This window comes from Ursus americanus, chromosome 24 (assembly GCF_024610735.1).
Source record: "Ursus americanus isolate L20-20 chromosome 24, mUrsAme1.1.p, whole genome shotgun sequence".
Taxonomy (NCBI): domain Eukaryota; kingdom Metazoa; phylum Chordata; class Mammalia; order Carnivora; family Ursidae; genus Ursus; species Ursus americanus.
The window spans coordinates 34305839-34322273 of record NC_142150.1 but is presented as its reverse complement, the minus strand read 5'-3'; the positions used below and the strand labels follow the sequence as shown (position 1 = coordinate 34322273).

General features: G+C 37.5%; 1 protein-coding gene and 1 pseudogene across 1 annotated transcript; both read left to right on the top strand.

Annotated features, from left to right (window-relative positions):
- Nucleotides 1-245: 245 nt before the first annotated feature.
- Nucleotides 246-1196, top strand: LOC123785304 (olfactory receptor 5G3-like). The gene has a single exon (XM_045787034.2). It carries the CDS (start codon nt 246-248, stop codon nt 1194-1196), a length of 951 nt encoding a protein of 316 aa, XP_045642990.2.
- A 13946-nt stretch (nt 1197-15142) lies between these two features.
- On the top strand, nt 15143-15813 carry LOC123784970 (olfactory receptor 5G3-like; annotated as a pseudogene).
- Nucleotides 15814-16435: the final 622 nt, after the last annotated feature.

The following is a 16435-nucleotide window of genomic DNA, read 5'->3' as shown; positions in this document are numbered from 1 at the left end:
TGCTCTTTTGATGGCCAAGAGTACTGAATCCAAATCAAGTATGAATTGCTCAAGTTTACACGGGGATCACAAATACCAGTCCTTGGGAATACTGTTGACCAGTCCAACACTGTTTCCATAACTGCCTCCTTTACAGATTAAAAAAACACTTTTAATAAGTTTAAGAGGCTGTTTTGTATATGCCTACTGATATTTTAAAAATAAAACATATTTTTTTAATTTCTTACATAGGTTACAACTGACCAATGGAAGATAAGAATCAGACAGAAGTGACTGAATTTCTTTTCTTGGGCCTCACAGATCATCTCCATCAACAGATTGTCCTCTTTGTCATGCTTCTCTCTGTCTGTCTTGTCACCCTCGGGGGTAACACAGGGATGATCGTTCTCATATGGACCGATCCAAGACTCCACACCCCTATGTACTTTTTTCTCAGCCACTTGTCCTTTGTAGATATTTGTTCCTCTTCTTCCATTGCCCCCAAGATGCTGTGTGATATCTTTGCAGAGAAAAAAAGCATCTCTTTCATGGGTTGTGCCACACAGATGTGGTTCTCTGGTTTCTTTGTGGTATCTGAATGTTTCCTCCTGGCTTCCATGGCATATGACCGGTATATAGCTATCTGTAAGCCCTTGCTGTACACACTCATTATGTCTCAAAGGGTCTGTGTGCAGCTGGTTATGGGGCCTTATGCCATGGCTTTTATAAGCAGCATGACCTATATGACACTGACTTTTAGCTTACCCTTCTGTGGTCCAAATATCATCAATCATTTTTTCTGTGATATTCCACCACTGCTTTCTCTTGCATGTGCAGACACTTCTATGACTCAGTTTGTATTTTTCTTTTTGGCTGGATCTATAGGAATACTCAGTGGCCTGATCATCATGGTCTCCTATGTTTGCATCCTGGCTGCCATCTTGAAGATCCAGACTGCTGATGGGAGGCAGAAAGCTTTCTCCACTTGCTCTTCTCATCTGGCAGTTGTCTCCATCCTGTATGGGACTCTTTTCTTTATCTATGTTCGTCCTGGCTCAACTTCCTCCCTGGATATCAATAAAGTGATTTCTCTATTTTATACTGTGGTAATCCCCATGTTGAATCCCCTCATCTATAGCCTGAGGAACAAGGAGGTGAAAAATGCATTCAGGAGGAAGTTTGAAAGGAAAAATTCTCTAATGGTTTTGATAAGATAGAATTCTGTTGTGTTGTACCATAGATGTTGGTTCATAATGTGTGGTAAAAAGAACACTGGGCTGAGAATGAGAAGTTCTCTTTAATTCCTGGGGAGTTACCAGGTTACTTGTAGACAGTCTATATATTTTTTTTCTTTAGTCTTCTTTATTGCTAAATGATGGGGAATACAAAATAATTTACAGAAATATTAAAGGTATACATGTAATATATGCCAGAAGAAGATCCAGAACATTTATATATTCTCATATGTGGGATAACATTTATTCCAGACTAGAAAAGCAAATATTATAAGGGAAAGATGGTATAAAGGAAAGAAAGAGTTCATTAATAAAGGTTTCATAGACCTTGTTAAAAGTTGAACAATAGAAAGTGAGAGAACACTTGCAAAACAGGTGACTCACAATGAGTTAAGGTCCTGGTAGGAAAGTGCTGAACATATATGTACATATATATGACACACTAGAGGAATGGACCAATGGATGGATGGCTGAGCAATTGGCACAATTGGACATGCAAATGGCCAAAAATATAAATACATAAAAAATGGCTCAACTTCACAACTTTTCAAGTACATGAAATCAAAATGACAATGCAATGCCTCTTTTCATTTATCAGATTGGCAAACATTAAAATGATTATGTGCAATGCTGGTAAGTTTACCACTGGATCTAGACAGCAATTTTACACATAACCATGATAGCTAAGTGTAGAATAGCTATATTTCCAGAAAGTAATTTTGATGATTCCTATTAAAATTCACATAATCTTTGACCTAGCTATCTTACATTTGGAAATCTGTGCTACAGAAATATAAATACCAGACACAAATCCTACAGCATCATTTGTAGGGGGGATAAAAGGAAACTACTTTAATTTGTATCATTAGGAGAAACATGCATTCTTTCTTTGAAGGGTTGCACAGTTAATTATAAAAAGAAATTAGATATTCATGCTTTAGTTTGGAAGAAACTCCCTGATACAATCAATGATAGATGGAAAAAAAATTAAGTCAAAATTTAATCTGTAGAACTGATCACAGTTTGTGTTGGTTTGCAACTTACTCGGGAGCTTCTAGTGAAATCAGTAAGTGGCCCCCATCACAAAGGGCAGAAAGAGACCAAAGAAAGATGCAGGCCCCTTCAGAATGGTAGGTGGGATAAAGGGAGGGGGGGTAATCAGAAGGCGGAATGAAGCATGAGAGACTATGGACTCTGAGAAACAAACTGAGGGCTTCAGAGGGGAGGGGGGTGGGGGAATGGGATAGACCGGTGATGGGTAGTAAGGAGGGCACGTATTGCATGGTGCACTGGGTGTTATATGCAACTAATGAATCATCGAACTTTACATCAGAAACCAGGGATGTACTGTATGATGACTAACATAAAAAAAAAAAAAAAAGAATGGTAGGTGGCAGGTTTAACGGGCAAGGGGACTTACATAAGAGGTTGTCCTGAGTGCTGCGGTTAAGAATGTATCTCTGTTACCACCTGCCCGATCTTCAGAGTTTGTATAGAGGCCTTACTGGGGCTCAATCACATACAGAGAGTCCCAAGAACACATCACTGTCTCAAGGCTATGTGCACGAGACAGCTCTTAGGAGCAGAGAATGCACATTCCAAGGATAGGAGAGGGAAGAGAAGCCTCCGGTTGCCAGGCTCCAGCTCACAGACCAACCAGAGCTCAGGTCTTCTTGATGAGCTCCTCCAACACTTTGTAAAAAAAAAAAAAAAAAAAAAAAAAAAAGTAAAAAAAGTGGAGGTAAAACTTATCTAACGTGTAAAATATATTGGTATGTGCATATGTACGTGATCATGGAGAGAAGTGTGCAGTTCCTGGCCAAAGTGTTAATATTGGTTACCTCAGTAGGGCGACTTTGGAAGCAGCAAGGGGTGGGTGTTTCATGCTCATGTGAGTTGCCGGACTTGTTTTACAACAAATATTTAGTTTTGTAATTAAAATTTACTTTTGAAAAGCTGTAATCTGTATCAAAACTGAATGAATGAATGAATGAATATATCTGTAAGTAAATAAATTTGGGCAAATGGACTCAATGCCTTCTGGTAAGGCTATGTCTCTATTCTAACATTCTCTGATTTCATGAAACACTTTGAAATACTGGTGAATGAAATCTTTGTCAAAAACTAGGTAAGATGGAGAGATTCTTAGAAACTCTATGCTTCAATCTCTTAATTTTTCCCTCTAAAGATCAGTATTTTCTCCCGCCCACCCCCAGAGTCCCTAATTTTTATACAAGGTGGTGCGTTTTCTCCTTATTAAGAACATTGAAATGATAAAAAATGCTAAATTCAAAACAACACAATGCAAATGATGAAGCTTGAAAACTAAATATTAAATATGTCCATATTAAACTACATTTTATATTTTTTTTGTAGCACAACATTTCATAGAAAGAACGGATGCCTCTGCTAGTGATATGGTTTGTGTCCTTTTATCCCCCCTACAAATGATGTCCCAACATTTGTGTCTGTGTTTATCTACCTGGAGCACAGATTTCCAAATGTAAGATATAGCTAGGTCAAAGATTACGAACAATTCGTTTTGTTAATTGTCAGTTTTGTGAAATTTCCTAACACCGCCCTACTAGGAATTGCTGAAACTTGGGCTTAGGTGTGCCAAAGGGAAATGTATTTTTATCTAGAAAGATCAACAGTTTCTTCCCAGTCAGACTTTGTCTTAAAATGACTGTATTCTGCATCTTCCTTACATAATGTCTCAAATCTGTCACCTATTGATATAGTCATTGTCTAGTACGAGAGCTGAAGTCTTTTCTGTCATTTTAATGGCTTCTTAAACATTTATGATGCACATTCTATTGAATGGGGATTGGGAGGAGAACAGCAGGAAGCAAGTGATAATTATAAATTTCTTGAATTTCTCTATGGTCCTTCTCCAAGAATATGCAAATCTATTCAAGCCAACTGTCTTCCTCTAGCTCAAGTTATTGCTGTTTTGATCTCCTAATGTATTCTGCTAGAATTCTCTTCCTACCATATTCACAGGGATTAACTACTTGCTTTTCATATACCATTTAAGTATTACTGGCACTAGGAGACGCACCCTAAGGGAGTGATTGGAGACAGGGTCAATTAGAGCCCTTCTGTATTTTACTCTTATGGCGCCATATTCCTTTCCTTTAGACTTTACAGGCGTAATGCAGTGCATCTTAAAATAGATTTTTGTTTTGTTTTTATTAGTAAGACATGTTCCCAACTGATTCTTCCTACAGGGCAGTGACAGGAGTTCACATGCAGGTGCATTTTCTGTTTGTTTGTTCACCCCGAAAGTCTTGAAGTAGTTCCCCCTGTTTTGTAAAGAAAAGGTGAATAAGCCCCAATAGAAGAGGGAAATGTTCTGTCACTTAAGGCCTCTACTCACTGAAATCTCCTGTTTTGTAATATTGGTTCCTGGCAGAAGGCCATTGATTTTCATAAGGCACATGGTTTCTGAGAAGTCAGATGTAATTCTTATCTTTGTTCCTCTGTAGATGAGGCGTTTTTGCCTCTGCCTTCTTTCAAGACTTTTTCTTTATTTTTTATTTTCTGTACTTTGAAAATTACATGCCTAGGTATAGTTTTTGCTGGCATTTATTTTACTTGGTGTTCTCTGAGCTCCCTGGATCTGTGGTTTGGTGTCTAAGTTTAATTTGGGGAAAATAGTCATTATTTCAAATATTTATTTTTTAAAAAAGATTTATTTATTTATTTGAGAGAGAGAGAGAGTGAGTAGTGGGGGGAGGAAGAGGGAGAGAATCTCAAGCAGACTCCCCACTGGAGCCCGATATAGGGCTCGATCTCATGGCCCTGATGTCATGACCTGAGCCAAAATCAAGAGTCACTCAACTGACTGAGCCACCCAGACACCCCTCAAGTATGTCTTCTATTTCTTTCTTTCCTCTTCTGATATTTCCATCATGTATATGTTACTCCTTTTGCAGTTGTTGCCCCACAGACCTTACTTGGATATTTGTCCCTCTTTCTTTCTTTCTTTCTTTCTTTCTTTCTTTCTTTCTTTCTTTCTTTCTTTCTTTCTTTCTTTCTTTCTTTCTTCCTTCCTTCCTTCCTTCCTTCCTCCCTTCCTTCCTTCCTTCCTTCCTTCCTTCCTTTCTTTCTTTCTTTCTTTCTTTCTTTCTTTCTTTCTTTCTTTCTTTCTTTCTTTCTTCTTTTTTTGTCTTTGTTCTCATTCGTTTTCAGTTTTTGAAGTTTCTATTGCCATATCCTCAGGCTCATTGATTCTCTCCTCAGCCGTGGCCAGTGTACTGATGAGCCCATCAAAGGCATTCTTCATTTTGGTTACAGTGTTTTTTGATCTCCAGCATTTTAATCATAGTTGATTTAAATTCCTGGTCTGATAATTCCCACATTTCTACCATGTCTGATTCTGATGCTAGTTCTGTCTCTTCAGATCATGGTTTTACCTTCCTGTATCTGCCTTGTAATTTTTTCTTGATAGCCAGACATGATGTTCCAGGCAACAGGGGCTGCTATAATCAGAACTTTAGCAAGCTGGCGGCAAGGTGTGGAGGGAGAGGAGCATTTTCTAGTTCTCTGATTAGGTCTCAGGCTTTTGGTGGAGCCATGCCTCTAGACTGTGAACTTCCAAAGTGTTTCTCAATGTTTTTTCTCCCTTGTAAGTTGGGACAGGATGACGAGAGTGGACTGGAGTGGGTTATTTCCTTCCTCCAGGTGGAACGCTAGAGGAGGCTGAAGTTGGCCATTACTCTTCCCCCAGATTCATCAGGCTCTGAGAGTACCCAGCAGGGAATTGTGTGGTTAACTAGTTTCTCCTGAGGGCAGACTTTGTTAAGAAGTACGGAGCCTCTGATGGACTTCAGAACACTTCCTCTTCCCCCTGATGGAAGCACAAGGGGATTTTTCTCTTACACTTACTTTGCGGACCTGGTCGAGCTCCTGGAGGTAAATCTCACTCTATTGTTCAGTTCAGGTTTTCCTATCAAGGCACAGTTCTCATGGCAGTTTCCTCTTGTGAGCAAACTGTGACTCTCTGCTTTCACCTGTCCATCTCTCCAATCTTGGGGGCAGTGCTTTGCCCTGTGTCCTCCTCTCTCTTATGGATCCAAGCAGAGTTATTGATTTTTCAGTATCTTTAACTTTTTACTTATTATGACAGATTGGTGACTTCCAAGATCCTTATCTGCAAAACTAGGAACCTGAAGTCCCTTTATGGTTTTTGCAGTAATGTTGTCTCTGTCTGAGATCACTCACATTCCAATATGTGCTTGGGGAACGCCACACCTTTCTGCCTTGGCTTGAAGCTCATTTTCTCTGCGATTTACCTTAACGTATTTAATACTGAATTTGTTACCATCACTACCCCAGCAGGAAACTTAGATTCCCTTTACTCTGAGCTAACCTTTTGTGTTATTCATCACACTTACCACCTTCCAACCAATAATACATTTAAATAGATTATTTTAAATTTGTTATCATTTCAAGTTTTTATTTAAATTGTAGTCAGTTAACATATAGGATAATATTGGTTTCAGGAGTAGAATTAAGTGATTCACCACTTACATACAACACTCAGTGCTCATCGTAACAAGTGCCCTCCTCAATACCCATCACCATTTTGCTCCCCCCCACCTCCCCTCTGGTAACCATCAGTTTGTTCTCTTGTTCTCTATAGTTAAAAGTTTTTAAGGATTTGACTCAAATTCAAAATGCATGAAAGACCTAAACATGAGAAAGGAAACCATGAAAGTCCTAGAGAGCACAGGGAGCAACCTTTTTGACATTGGCTGCGGTAATTTCTTACTAGACATTTTGCAGAAGGCGAGGGAAACAAAAGCAAAACTGAAGTATTGGGACTTCATCAAGATAAAAACACCATACACAAAGATAAACTCAAAATGGATGAAAGACCTAAATGTGAGATGGCAATCCACCAAATCCTAGAGGAGGACACAGGCAGCAACCTCTTTGACCTTGGCTGCAGCAACTTCTTTCTAGACATGTCTCCAAGGGCAAAGGAAATACAAGCAAAAATAAACTATTGGGAATTCATCAAAAGAAGCTTCTGAGAGCAAAGGAAACAGTCAACAAAACGAAAAGGCAACCTATGAAATGGGAGAAGATATTTGCAAATGACATATCAGATAAAGGGCTAGCGTCAAAGATCTATAAAGAACTTATCAAACTCAACACCCAAAAAGCAAACAATCCAGTCAAGAAATGGGCAGAAGACATGAACAGACACTTCTCCAAAGAAGACATACAAATGGCCAATAGACACATGAAAAAATGCTCCACATCACTTGGCATCAGGGAAATATAAATCAAAACCACAATGAGATACCACATCATACCAATCAGTATGGCTAAAATTAACAAGTCAGGAAACAACAAATGTTGGCGAGGATGTGGAGAAAGGGGAACCCTCTTACACTGTTGTTGCGAATGCAAGCTGGTACAGCCACTCTGGGAAACAGTACAGAGGTTCCTCAAGAAGTTAAAAATAGAGCTACCCTACAACCCAGCAATTGCACTACTAGGTATTTACCCCAAAGATACAAATGTAGTGATCTGAAGGGGCACCTGCATCCCAAAGTTTATAGAAGCAATGTTCACAATAGCCAAACTATGGAAAGAGCCAAGAAATCCATTGACAGATAAATGAATAAAGAAGATGTGGTATATATACACAATGGAATATTACTCAGCCCTCAGAAAGGATGAATACTTACCATTTACATCGATGTGGATGGAACTGGAGGGTGTTATGCTGAGTGAAAAGAGTCAATCAGAGAAAGACAATTACCATATGGTCTCACTCATATGTGGAACAAAAGAAACAGGGCAGAGAAATGTAGGGAAAGGAAGGGAAAACTGAATGGGAAGTTGTCAGAGAGAAAACCATGAGAGAGTCTTAATTACAGGAAACAAACTGAGGGCTGCTGGAGGGGATGTGGGTAGAGGATGGGGTAACTGGGTGATGGGCATTAAGGAAGGCACATGATATGATGAGCACTGGGTGTTATACGCAACTGATGAATTATTGAACTCTACGTCTGAAACTAATGATGTGCTATATGTTGGGTAGTTGAATTTAAATTAAAAAAATAAAAACTTCTGCACAGTGAAGGAAACAGTGAACAAAACTAAAGGCAATCTATGGAATGGGAGGAGATATTTGCAGATGACATATCTGATAAAGGGTTAGTATCCAACATCTATAAATAACTTATCAAACTCAACACACACACAAAATAATTCAGTTAAGAAACAGGCAGAAAACATGAATAAACATTTTTCCAAAGAAGACATACAGATGGCAGTCATATTACAATATATAAAACTACATATACAACCTACTACCCAGAAATTGCACTACTAGGTATTCACCCAAAGAACACAAAAATACTGAATCAAAGGGACACATCCATGCTGATGTTCATAGCAGCATTATCGACAACAGCCAAACTATGCAGAGAGCCCAAACGTCCATCGATTGATGAATGGATAAAGAAAATGTGGTGTACACACACACACACACACACACACACACACACACACACACACACACAGGAATATTACTCAGCCATCAAAAAGAATGAAATCTTGCCATTTGTAATGAAGTGGATGGAGATAAGTCAGTCGGAGAAAGACAAATGCCATATGATTTCACTCACGTGTGGAATTTAAGAAACAAAACAGATGAACATAGGGGAAGGGAAAATTAATTGATTTTTAAATGTATTATTTATTATCTTCCCTCATGAAAATGAAAGTTCCACGTGTGCATATTGTTTTATTAAACTGATACAAGTCACCCACTATTTGGACATAGTGTATGCTTGATATTTATTCAATAGTCAGATGGTGTGACTTTCAAGTACGAGAAAAAAGTCTTGAGTCATGTGATGGTGGATAACCTCAGAATCATGTGGTCATCACACATTCTTATGCTATTTCTTGGCTGACTACATGCATTCTTGATGTATCAGAGTCTGATACAAATGAGTGTTTATTTCTCCATCTTCGATAATCGGAGGGTCTTAGATCACTTTAATTCCATTCAACCCACTCTTGATTTACATCAGTTTTCTATAAAAGACATTATTATCAGTTTCTACCAGTTAATATCTCTATAGTTATTCACATCTTAATTTTTCCATTGAAATACATGCCTCTCTGTATCCCTGAGATTCCAAAAGAAGTAATTTTCTTTCTGAGTAAAGAACTGATTAGTATTATCTCTAGTTCAGCCTACAAATGAAAAAACTCTCTTAGATTTTGCATGTTTGAATATGCCTTCATTTCATCTTCATGGATAGTTTCATCTGGGGTAGGATTCTCAGCTGGATGCTATTTTTTTCAGCACCTTGAAATTATTCCATTTGCTTCTAGTTAACTCAGATATTAGTCTTATTCTTGGTCTTTAAAAAGTATCCTTTTTTCCTTTTAAACTCAATGCATTTAGGTTTTCTTTTTTCTTTGGTTCTTGGCAGTTTGAATATGATGTGCTTGGGTGCATTTTTGGTGAATGTTGAACAACTTGGGGGGTTGGGGTACCAACACCCCACAGTAAAAAAAAATTAGCGTATAATTTTTGACTCCTCAAAACTTAACTACTCAGCCTACCGTTGACCAGAAGCATTACTGAGAACATAAACAATTGATACGTATTTTGTATGTTATATATATTATATACCGTAGTCTTACAATAACATTAGCTAGAGAAAAGAAAGTGTTATTAAGAATATCTTAAGGAAAAGAAAACACATTATAGTACTTTTTTCATACTGTATGGAAAAAGAAATCACATATAATTAGAACTGTGCAGTTCAAAACCATGTTGTTCAAGGGTCAACTGTAATAAGTTTTTTGAGATTTCAAGAGGAAGAGCTGATTCTTGTTTTAGGTTGTAGATTGTTTTATAAAACAGAAAAGCACCTATGTGTTAGTTGTTTGAAGTTTCAAAAATATCCTGTATTTTTGGTGTTGTGGACGGAATTGTAGTCCCCCAAATCAATCTATCGAAGTCCTAAACCCCAATGTGACTGTATTTGGAGATACGGCCTTTTTTAAATAGTTCTTTTTATTATCATTTTTTTTCTTTTTATTTATTTTTTTCTTTTTAATTTTTTTATAAAAATTTTTTATTATGTTATGTTAGTCACCATACAGTAGATCCCCAGTTTTTGATGTAAAGTGCGTATAACACCCAGTGCTCCATGCAATACGTGCCCTCCTTAATACCCATCACCATCCTATCCCGATCCCCCACTCCCCTCCCCTCTGAAGCCCTCAGTTTGTTTTGTGTCTGGGAAACAAATGGAGATAGGGCCTTTAATGAGGTAATTTAGGTTAAGTCAGGTCCTAACAATGTAGTAGTTAAGTTTTGGGGGAGTCAAAGATTATATGCAGATTTTTGGCTGCTCAGGGTGTTGGTGACTTTAACCCCAACCATGTTCAAATGTCAACTATATATGAAACTTAATATTGTGATTGTGGAATTTTCCAGGTGCTCTGATTTCTAACTACATATGTATTAGAGCACATATGGAATTTAGTCTGTAGAGCTCTGTTCTGGGGAACCACCTAATATGAATGATTTCAAGATCAAATGATTTAAAAAATGATTTAAAAAATACATGCAAGCAATGAATCATGGACACCACATCAAAAACTAATGATGTACTCTATGGTGACTAACGTAACATAATAAAAAATATATAGTATATTTATTTCACTGATAACCAGAAATATTTGACCCCTGAGAGTATGTTACTTGTATAAAAGTGTGCTTGCAAGTTATCTCTTAGAGTCCTTTTCCTGATTGAGAAACCTTCCCAGTATTCTGAATAAACCTTTTTTTTTCATAATTTAAAAAAATATTTATTTTATTTATTTTTTAAATAAATTTATTTTTTTTAAAGTTCCATGATTGATTACTTGCATATAACACCCAGTGCACCATGCAATACGTGCCCTCCTTACTACCCATCACCAGCCTATCCCATTCCCCCCCCCCCGAAGCCCTCTGTTTGTTTCCCAGAGTCCATAGTCTCTCATGGTTCCTTCCCCCTTCTATTTACCCCCGCTTTCTTCTTCCCTTTCTTCTCCTTCCGATCTTCCTACTTCTTATGTTCCATAAATGAGTAAACTTAAACCAAGATATTTCCAAATTGTGTGTAGTTAGTATTTGTTACATATATGATCTTTCTGCATTTATGTCCAGTCTCCCAAAACAACCTGTACCAACTTTCAGGGGTTATTTTTGAATTGTGAGTTTCCGTCTCTTTGTGTCCAGTGCTTCTTGTTCAATAGAATGCTGCTTCATTTTTCAGAGACGATCCCAAGATGACAATATTTTTTCCTTCAGAATCCTTCCTTAAGAGACATCCCCTTGTGAGGTAACATTGGCTCAAACTCTAACATCTATGTCACTTTAATTTCTCCTCAATGGATGCAGACCCTTGAGGTTCAGGGTTCTTCAGGGATCAGGTGCCAAGTGACTCAAAACTCGAGAAAAATATGTACTTCATACTGTGCCTCGGGTGAGTCAGAGAAGGACAAGGAATTATTTCACCTGCTAAGAGACCTTGGTTAATCAGGACAAAGAAAACCCATCTTTTTCATCAGAATATAATAAATATTCATAATACTTCAATAACACTACATTGGAGACACTTTATTCTTTTTGCCTGAGGTCAGAAGTCGAAACATTTTGGTTACAATGTTGAAGTAATTAAAAGGGGGTGAACAAAGGATTTTACCAAAGAGGTAAGTTTTCTAATACTGGATAAGCCAAATCCATGGAATGATATTACTATGATGATATGGTCTTTCATTCAATCTCTCCATTTTAATGAGAGTCTGGTGATGTACATGACTAGTAGTCCACTGTTAGTGGGGTTTTTTTTTGACATATACTCTTTCAAAACTAATATTTCTGAATTCTATTCCATTATTTTCCCTGCAATTATACATGTCCATTCATGAGCAAATAAAAACATTATTTGCAATGGATCATGTTTCTGTCGGAAGCTTAGATTTGTGCAAGAAATATCATTAAGTGACATTCACCCGTTTGACTAAAGCTAACACAATTCCTAGGAATCTTCCATAAATAATTTATTGGAGAGATAAATGTGTAACCACTTTTGCCAACTACAGTCGTATCATAATGGCATTTAAATTTTATACTGAACATCATTAGATTTCATAGGATGATGACATTTTATTTTATTTTACTTTTTATTTATTTTTTTTTAAAGATTATTTATTTATTTATTCGACAGAGATAGAGACAGCCAGCGAGAGAGGGAACCCAAGCAGGGGAGTGGGAGAGGAAGAAGCAGGCTCATAGCGGAAGAGCCTGATGTGGGGCTCGATCCCATAACGCCAGGATCACGCCCTGAGCTGAAGGCTAACCACTGTGCCACCCAGGCGCCCCCGGGCAATGACATTTTATATTGTCTTTGTTACACAGGGGATTCACTGGAGGGTCACATGTAGAGGAATGTAAGAGACTCTATCGCAGTGCTTAGAAGACTTAATGTGTGTGTGTATCATCTGGGAATCTTGTTAAAATGCATATGTTGATTAGGTTTAATTGGAGTGGTGCTTCAGATTCTGCACTTCTGATAAGCTTTCAGGTAGTGCTGGTGCTACTGATTCATGGACCAGACATTGCATAGCGAGGCTGTAGACAGTTCAGATGACTGTTCCACAGTGTCCTCTACTCTGACTTGTGTGGGTCGTTTGAAATGGTCTGTCTTCCCTATTCCTATTTTATGAGTCAGAAATATTGATCAGGAATTTATCAGAATTAGTATTTATTCATCATGACGTCTTGAATTGTGTTCTTGGGGAAAATGAGGAGTTGGAGAAAATATGGTTGAAATGATAACGATAATATTTTTTTTCCCTCATTCATTTATTCAAGTACCTAATACCTTCCCCACTCTGATAAGCACGGGGGTTACAAACATCAGTAGAGAAGATGTGCTTTGCTCACATCGTTCTGTGTTGGGAAATAATGTACTATATTTGATAAATGCTCTATAAAGGGACATGATGTGCCCTAGAATTATGATGAGGGACAAACCAAAGGTGACTTGAGGTTCCAGACAAACATCATGGAGGAGAGAAGAGAAGGAGCAGGGGATTAATTTTTAGTGAGCCCTTACAAACTACCAGGTGTTTTGCATGGTTTATTTGTTCCAGTCTTTCAAACAGCTCTGTGAGCTAAGTATTTTTCATTCCTTTTAAAATATACATTAATAACACCAAGCTATATACATAGGAAAAAGCCAAGCCAGTGTTAAATTCTAGGTTCACTTGGGTATAGTTTTGAACTGATTCCTGTTTATTAGGCTGTGTCTTGCATATGGTGGCATTTGAGCTGAGATTCCTTCTTTCCTTCATAGCACTTTTTGCTGCTTGATCAGATAACATGATTATACATGGTAGTGGGTCGAACAGTTCCCATTGTAGTGGGTTGAATAGTTCCCTCAAATATTCACGTCCACCAGAACTTCAGAATGTAACCTCATTTGGAATAGGCTCTTTGCAGATATGGTTGAGGTCATGCTGAATGAGGGTAAGCCCTATACCCAATGACTGATGTTTTTATAAAAACGTAGAGACACATAGATAGGAAATCATGGGAAGATGGAGTCAGAAAATGGTGTTAATCTGTCACAAACCAAGGAATGCTAGGAGGATGCAGAATGTGGAGGCGACAAGAAAGGGTTCCTCCCTAGAGCCTTCAGAAGGAGTGCGGCCCTGCCAACACTTTTGTTTTCAGACTTCTGGCTTGTGATTATTTGTTGTGGCAGTCTTAGGAAACTAATATACCCATGCAATAATTATGCATTTCTGTGTTCGTTTATAATGTTGTATCTAACTGGAAGGTAAGGCCCTCTTATTTCACAAATACTTGGTTTTTCACACAGATATGGTTACTGTATCCAAGGCCATGTCTGGAGTCCATGCCCGGAGAGTCAAAAATGTTTGTTGAATAAAGAAGTACATGAACAAATTTGTGAATTCCAGATTTTCGGTACTTCTCCTTTTTCTCTTTAAAGGTCCATTTCTATGTATATCACATACAGTGAAAAACATCAGTTTGAGTTTTTATTAGTATGTTGTTAGGACAAGGGAGTAGAATAGTAAAAGGTGTGGAGGAGAAGGGTTTTCTCATCTTAGTAGTGTGAGTTACGTTTTCAAGCTGAATGCACCCAGGATTTGAGCATTTTATTTATTTTTGCAAAGTTCCTGGAATGTAGGTTCAGAACTAGTTATGATTTTTCCATTCAACCAGAAGGAAATGGAAACTAGATGTTGTCTAAAAATCAGGAAACTAAAGAGTTGAAGGCAATTTTGGACCATCCATATAAATTAAATAAATAAGTAAAACCCACAGACATTAAGAATAAATTGCTCAAGGTCACACAGACAGCTAGCAAAATTGCCATACCCCCGAGCCTGAGAATTTGACTAATTCCATGAATGTTTGTTGGGCTTTTCATGATTTTTAAATAAGTTATTTATAGCAGATTATGATTTAATAAAGCTGAGTAGCGAATGCAAGGGTGTTTGTTATATACACCTCTGTAAGTTTTTTTTTATTTTTCTGATTGCCAATTAAGTTTTTATTTATTTATTTTAATTTATTTATTTTATTTTTTTTTATTATGTTATGTTAGTCACCATACAGTACATCCCTGGTTTCTGATGTAAAGTTCGATGATTCATTAGTTGCGTATAACACCCAGTGCACCATGCAATACGTGCCCTCCTTACTACCCATCACCACACCTCTGTAAGTTTTATGTTTGCTAATGGGTTAAAAGGCTATTAATTATTAAGCCATAATTACTGATTATATTGCTAGCCCCAGTTAACTACCGATCTATAAAAATTTTTTTCTTGCTCTCATTACAGATTGTCACCCAACGATGGATGATAAGAATCAAACAGCAGTGACTGAATTTCTTTTTGTGGGGCTCACAGATCATCTTCCACAAAAGACTTTTCTCTTCTTGATATTTCTTTTTGTTTATCTTGTCACATTGGGGGGGAAGTTGGGGATGGTCACCGTGATATGGATGGATTCCCGACTCCAAAGCCCCATGTACTTTTTTCTCTGCCACTTGTCTCTTGTCTGCTCCTCTTCCTCTACTGCTCCAAAGATGTTGTGTGATACCTTTCTGGAGAGAAAAGTCATCTCCTTTGTGGGCTGTGCTGTACAAATGTGGTTTTTGGTCAGTTGGTAGTGCCCGAGTGTTTCCTCTTGGCTGCCATGGCATATGACTGGTACATAACCATCTGCAACCCCTTGTTGTATACACTCATCATGTGCCAGAGGGCCTGTGTGCAGCTGGTGATAGGGCCCTATGCCATGGGCCTTCTAAGTGCCATTATCCACGAGATATTCACTTTTCGCTTATCCTTCTGTGGTCCCAATGTGGTCAACCACTTTTTCTGTGACATTCTCCCTGTTCTCTCCCTGGCATGTGCCAATACCCAGAACAATAAGTTGGTTCTTTTCATTATGGCTGGATTAATAGGAATATTCAGTGCCCTGATCATTCTGGTCTCCTATATTTTTATCCTCAAAACCATATAGAAAGTTCTATGATTTTTTACAGTATGTCCAAACTTCTATGAAAGCTATCTTTTCATACAGCAGCAAAAAAAAAAAAAAAAAAAAAAAAAAAAGGAAAAAAGAACTTTTCAGCTCTTTATATAATGATATAATATCCCCCAGTTTTGCAGTTTTCCTTTCTAGGAACTTATTCTCCCTTTCCAATCCTTAATTCAATACATTACCTGCAAGGCTTTTCAACTCAGTACTTTATAACAACACAAGTCTTTGGTAAAAATAACTGAACACAAAAAGTGTAATGAAATTTTAACCCTTTGTAAACAATAAATGGAAGCCCTAGGTGGAAGTTCTCAGTAAAAAAATGTTAAAAGAGTGAGTGAATAAGGCAAATACAATACGTGTATAGTTACTTAAAGTCCCAATTATTATCTTTCTTAACAACCTGGACACAGGTGTAGTTTAAGGTCCTACTTCTTTCCAGATCAATTTATTTCATCCTTCTTCTGCTCATTGATGTCTTTTCTTTTCTTCATTTTTAAATTTTTTCCAGCTTTATTGAGCATGATTGACAAATATAATTGTAAGATATTTAAATTGCACAATGGGATGATCTGGTATATGTATACGCTATGACAGGATTCTC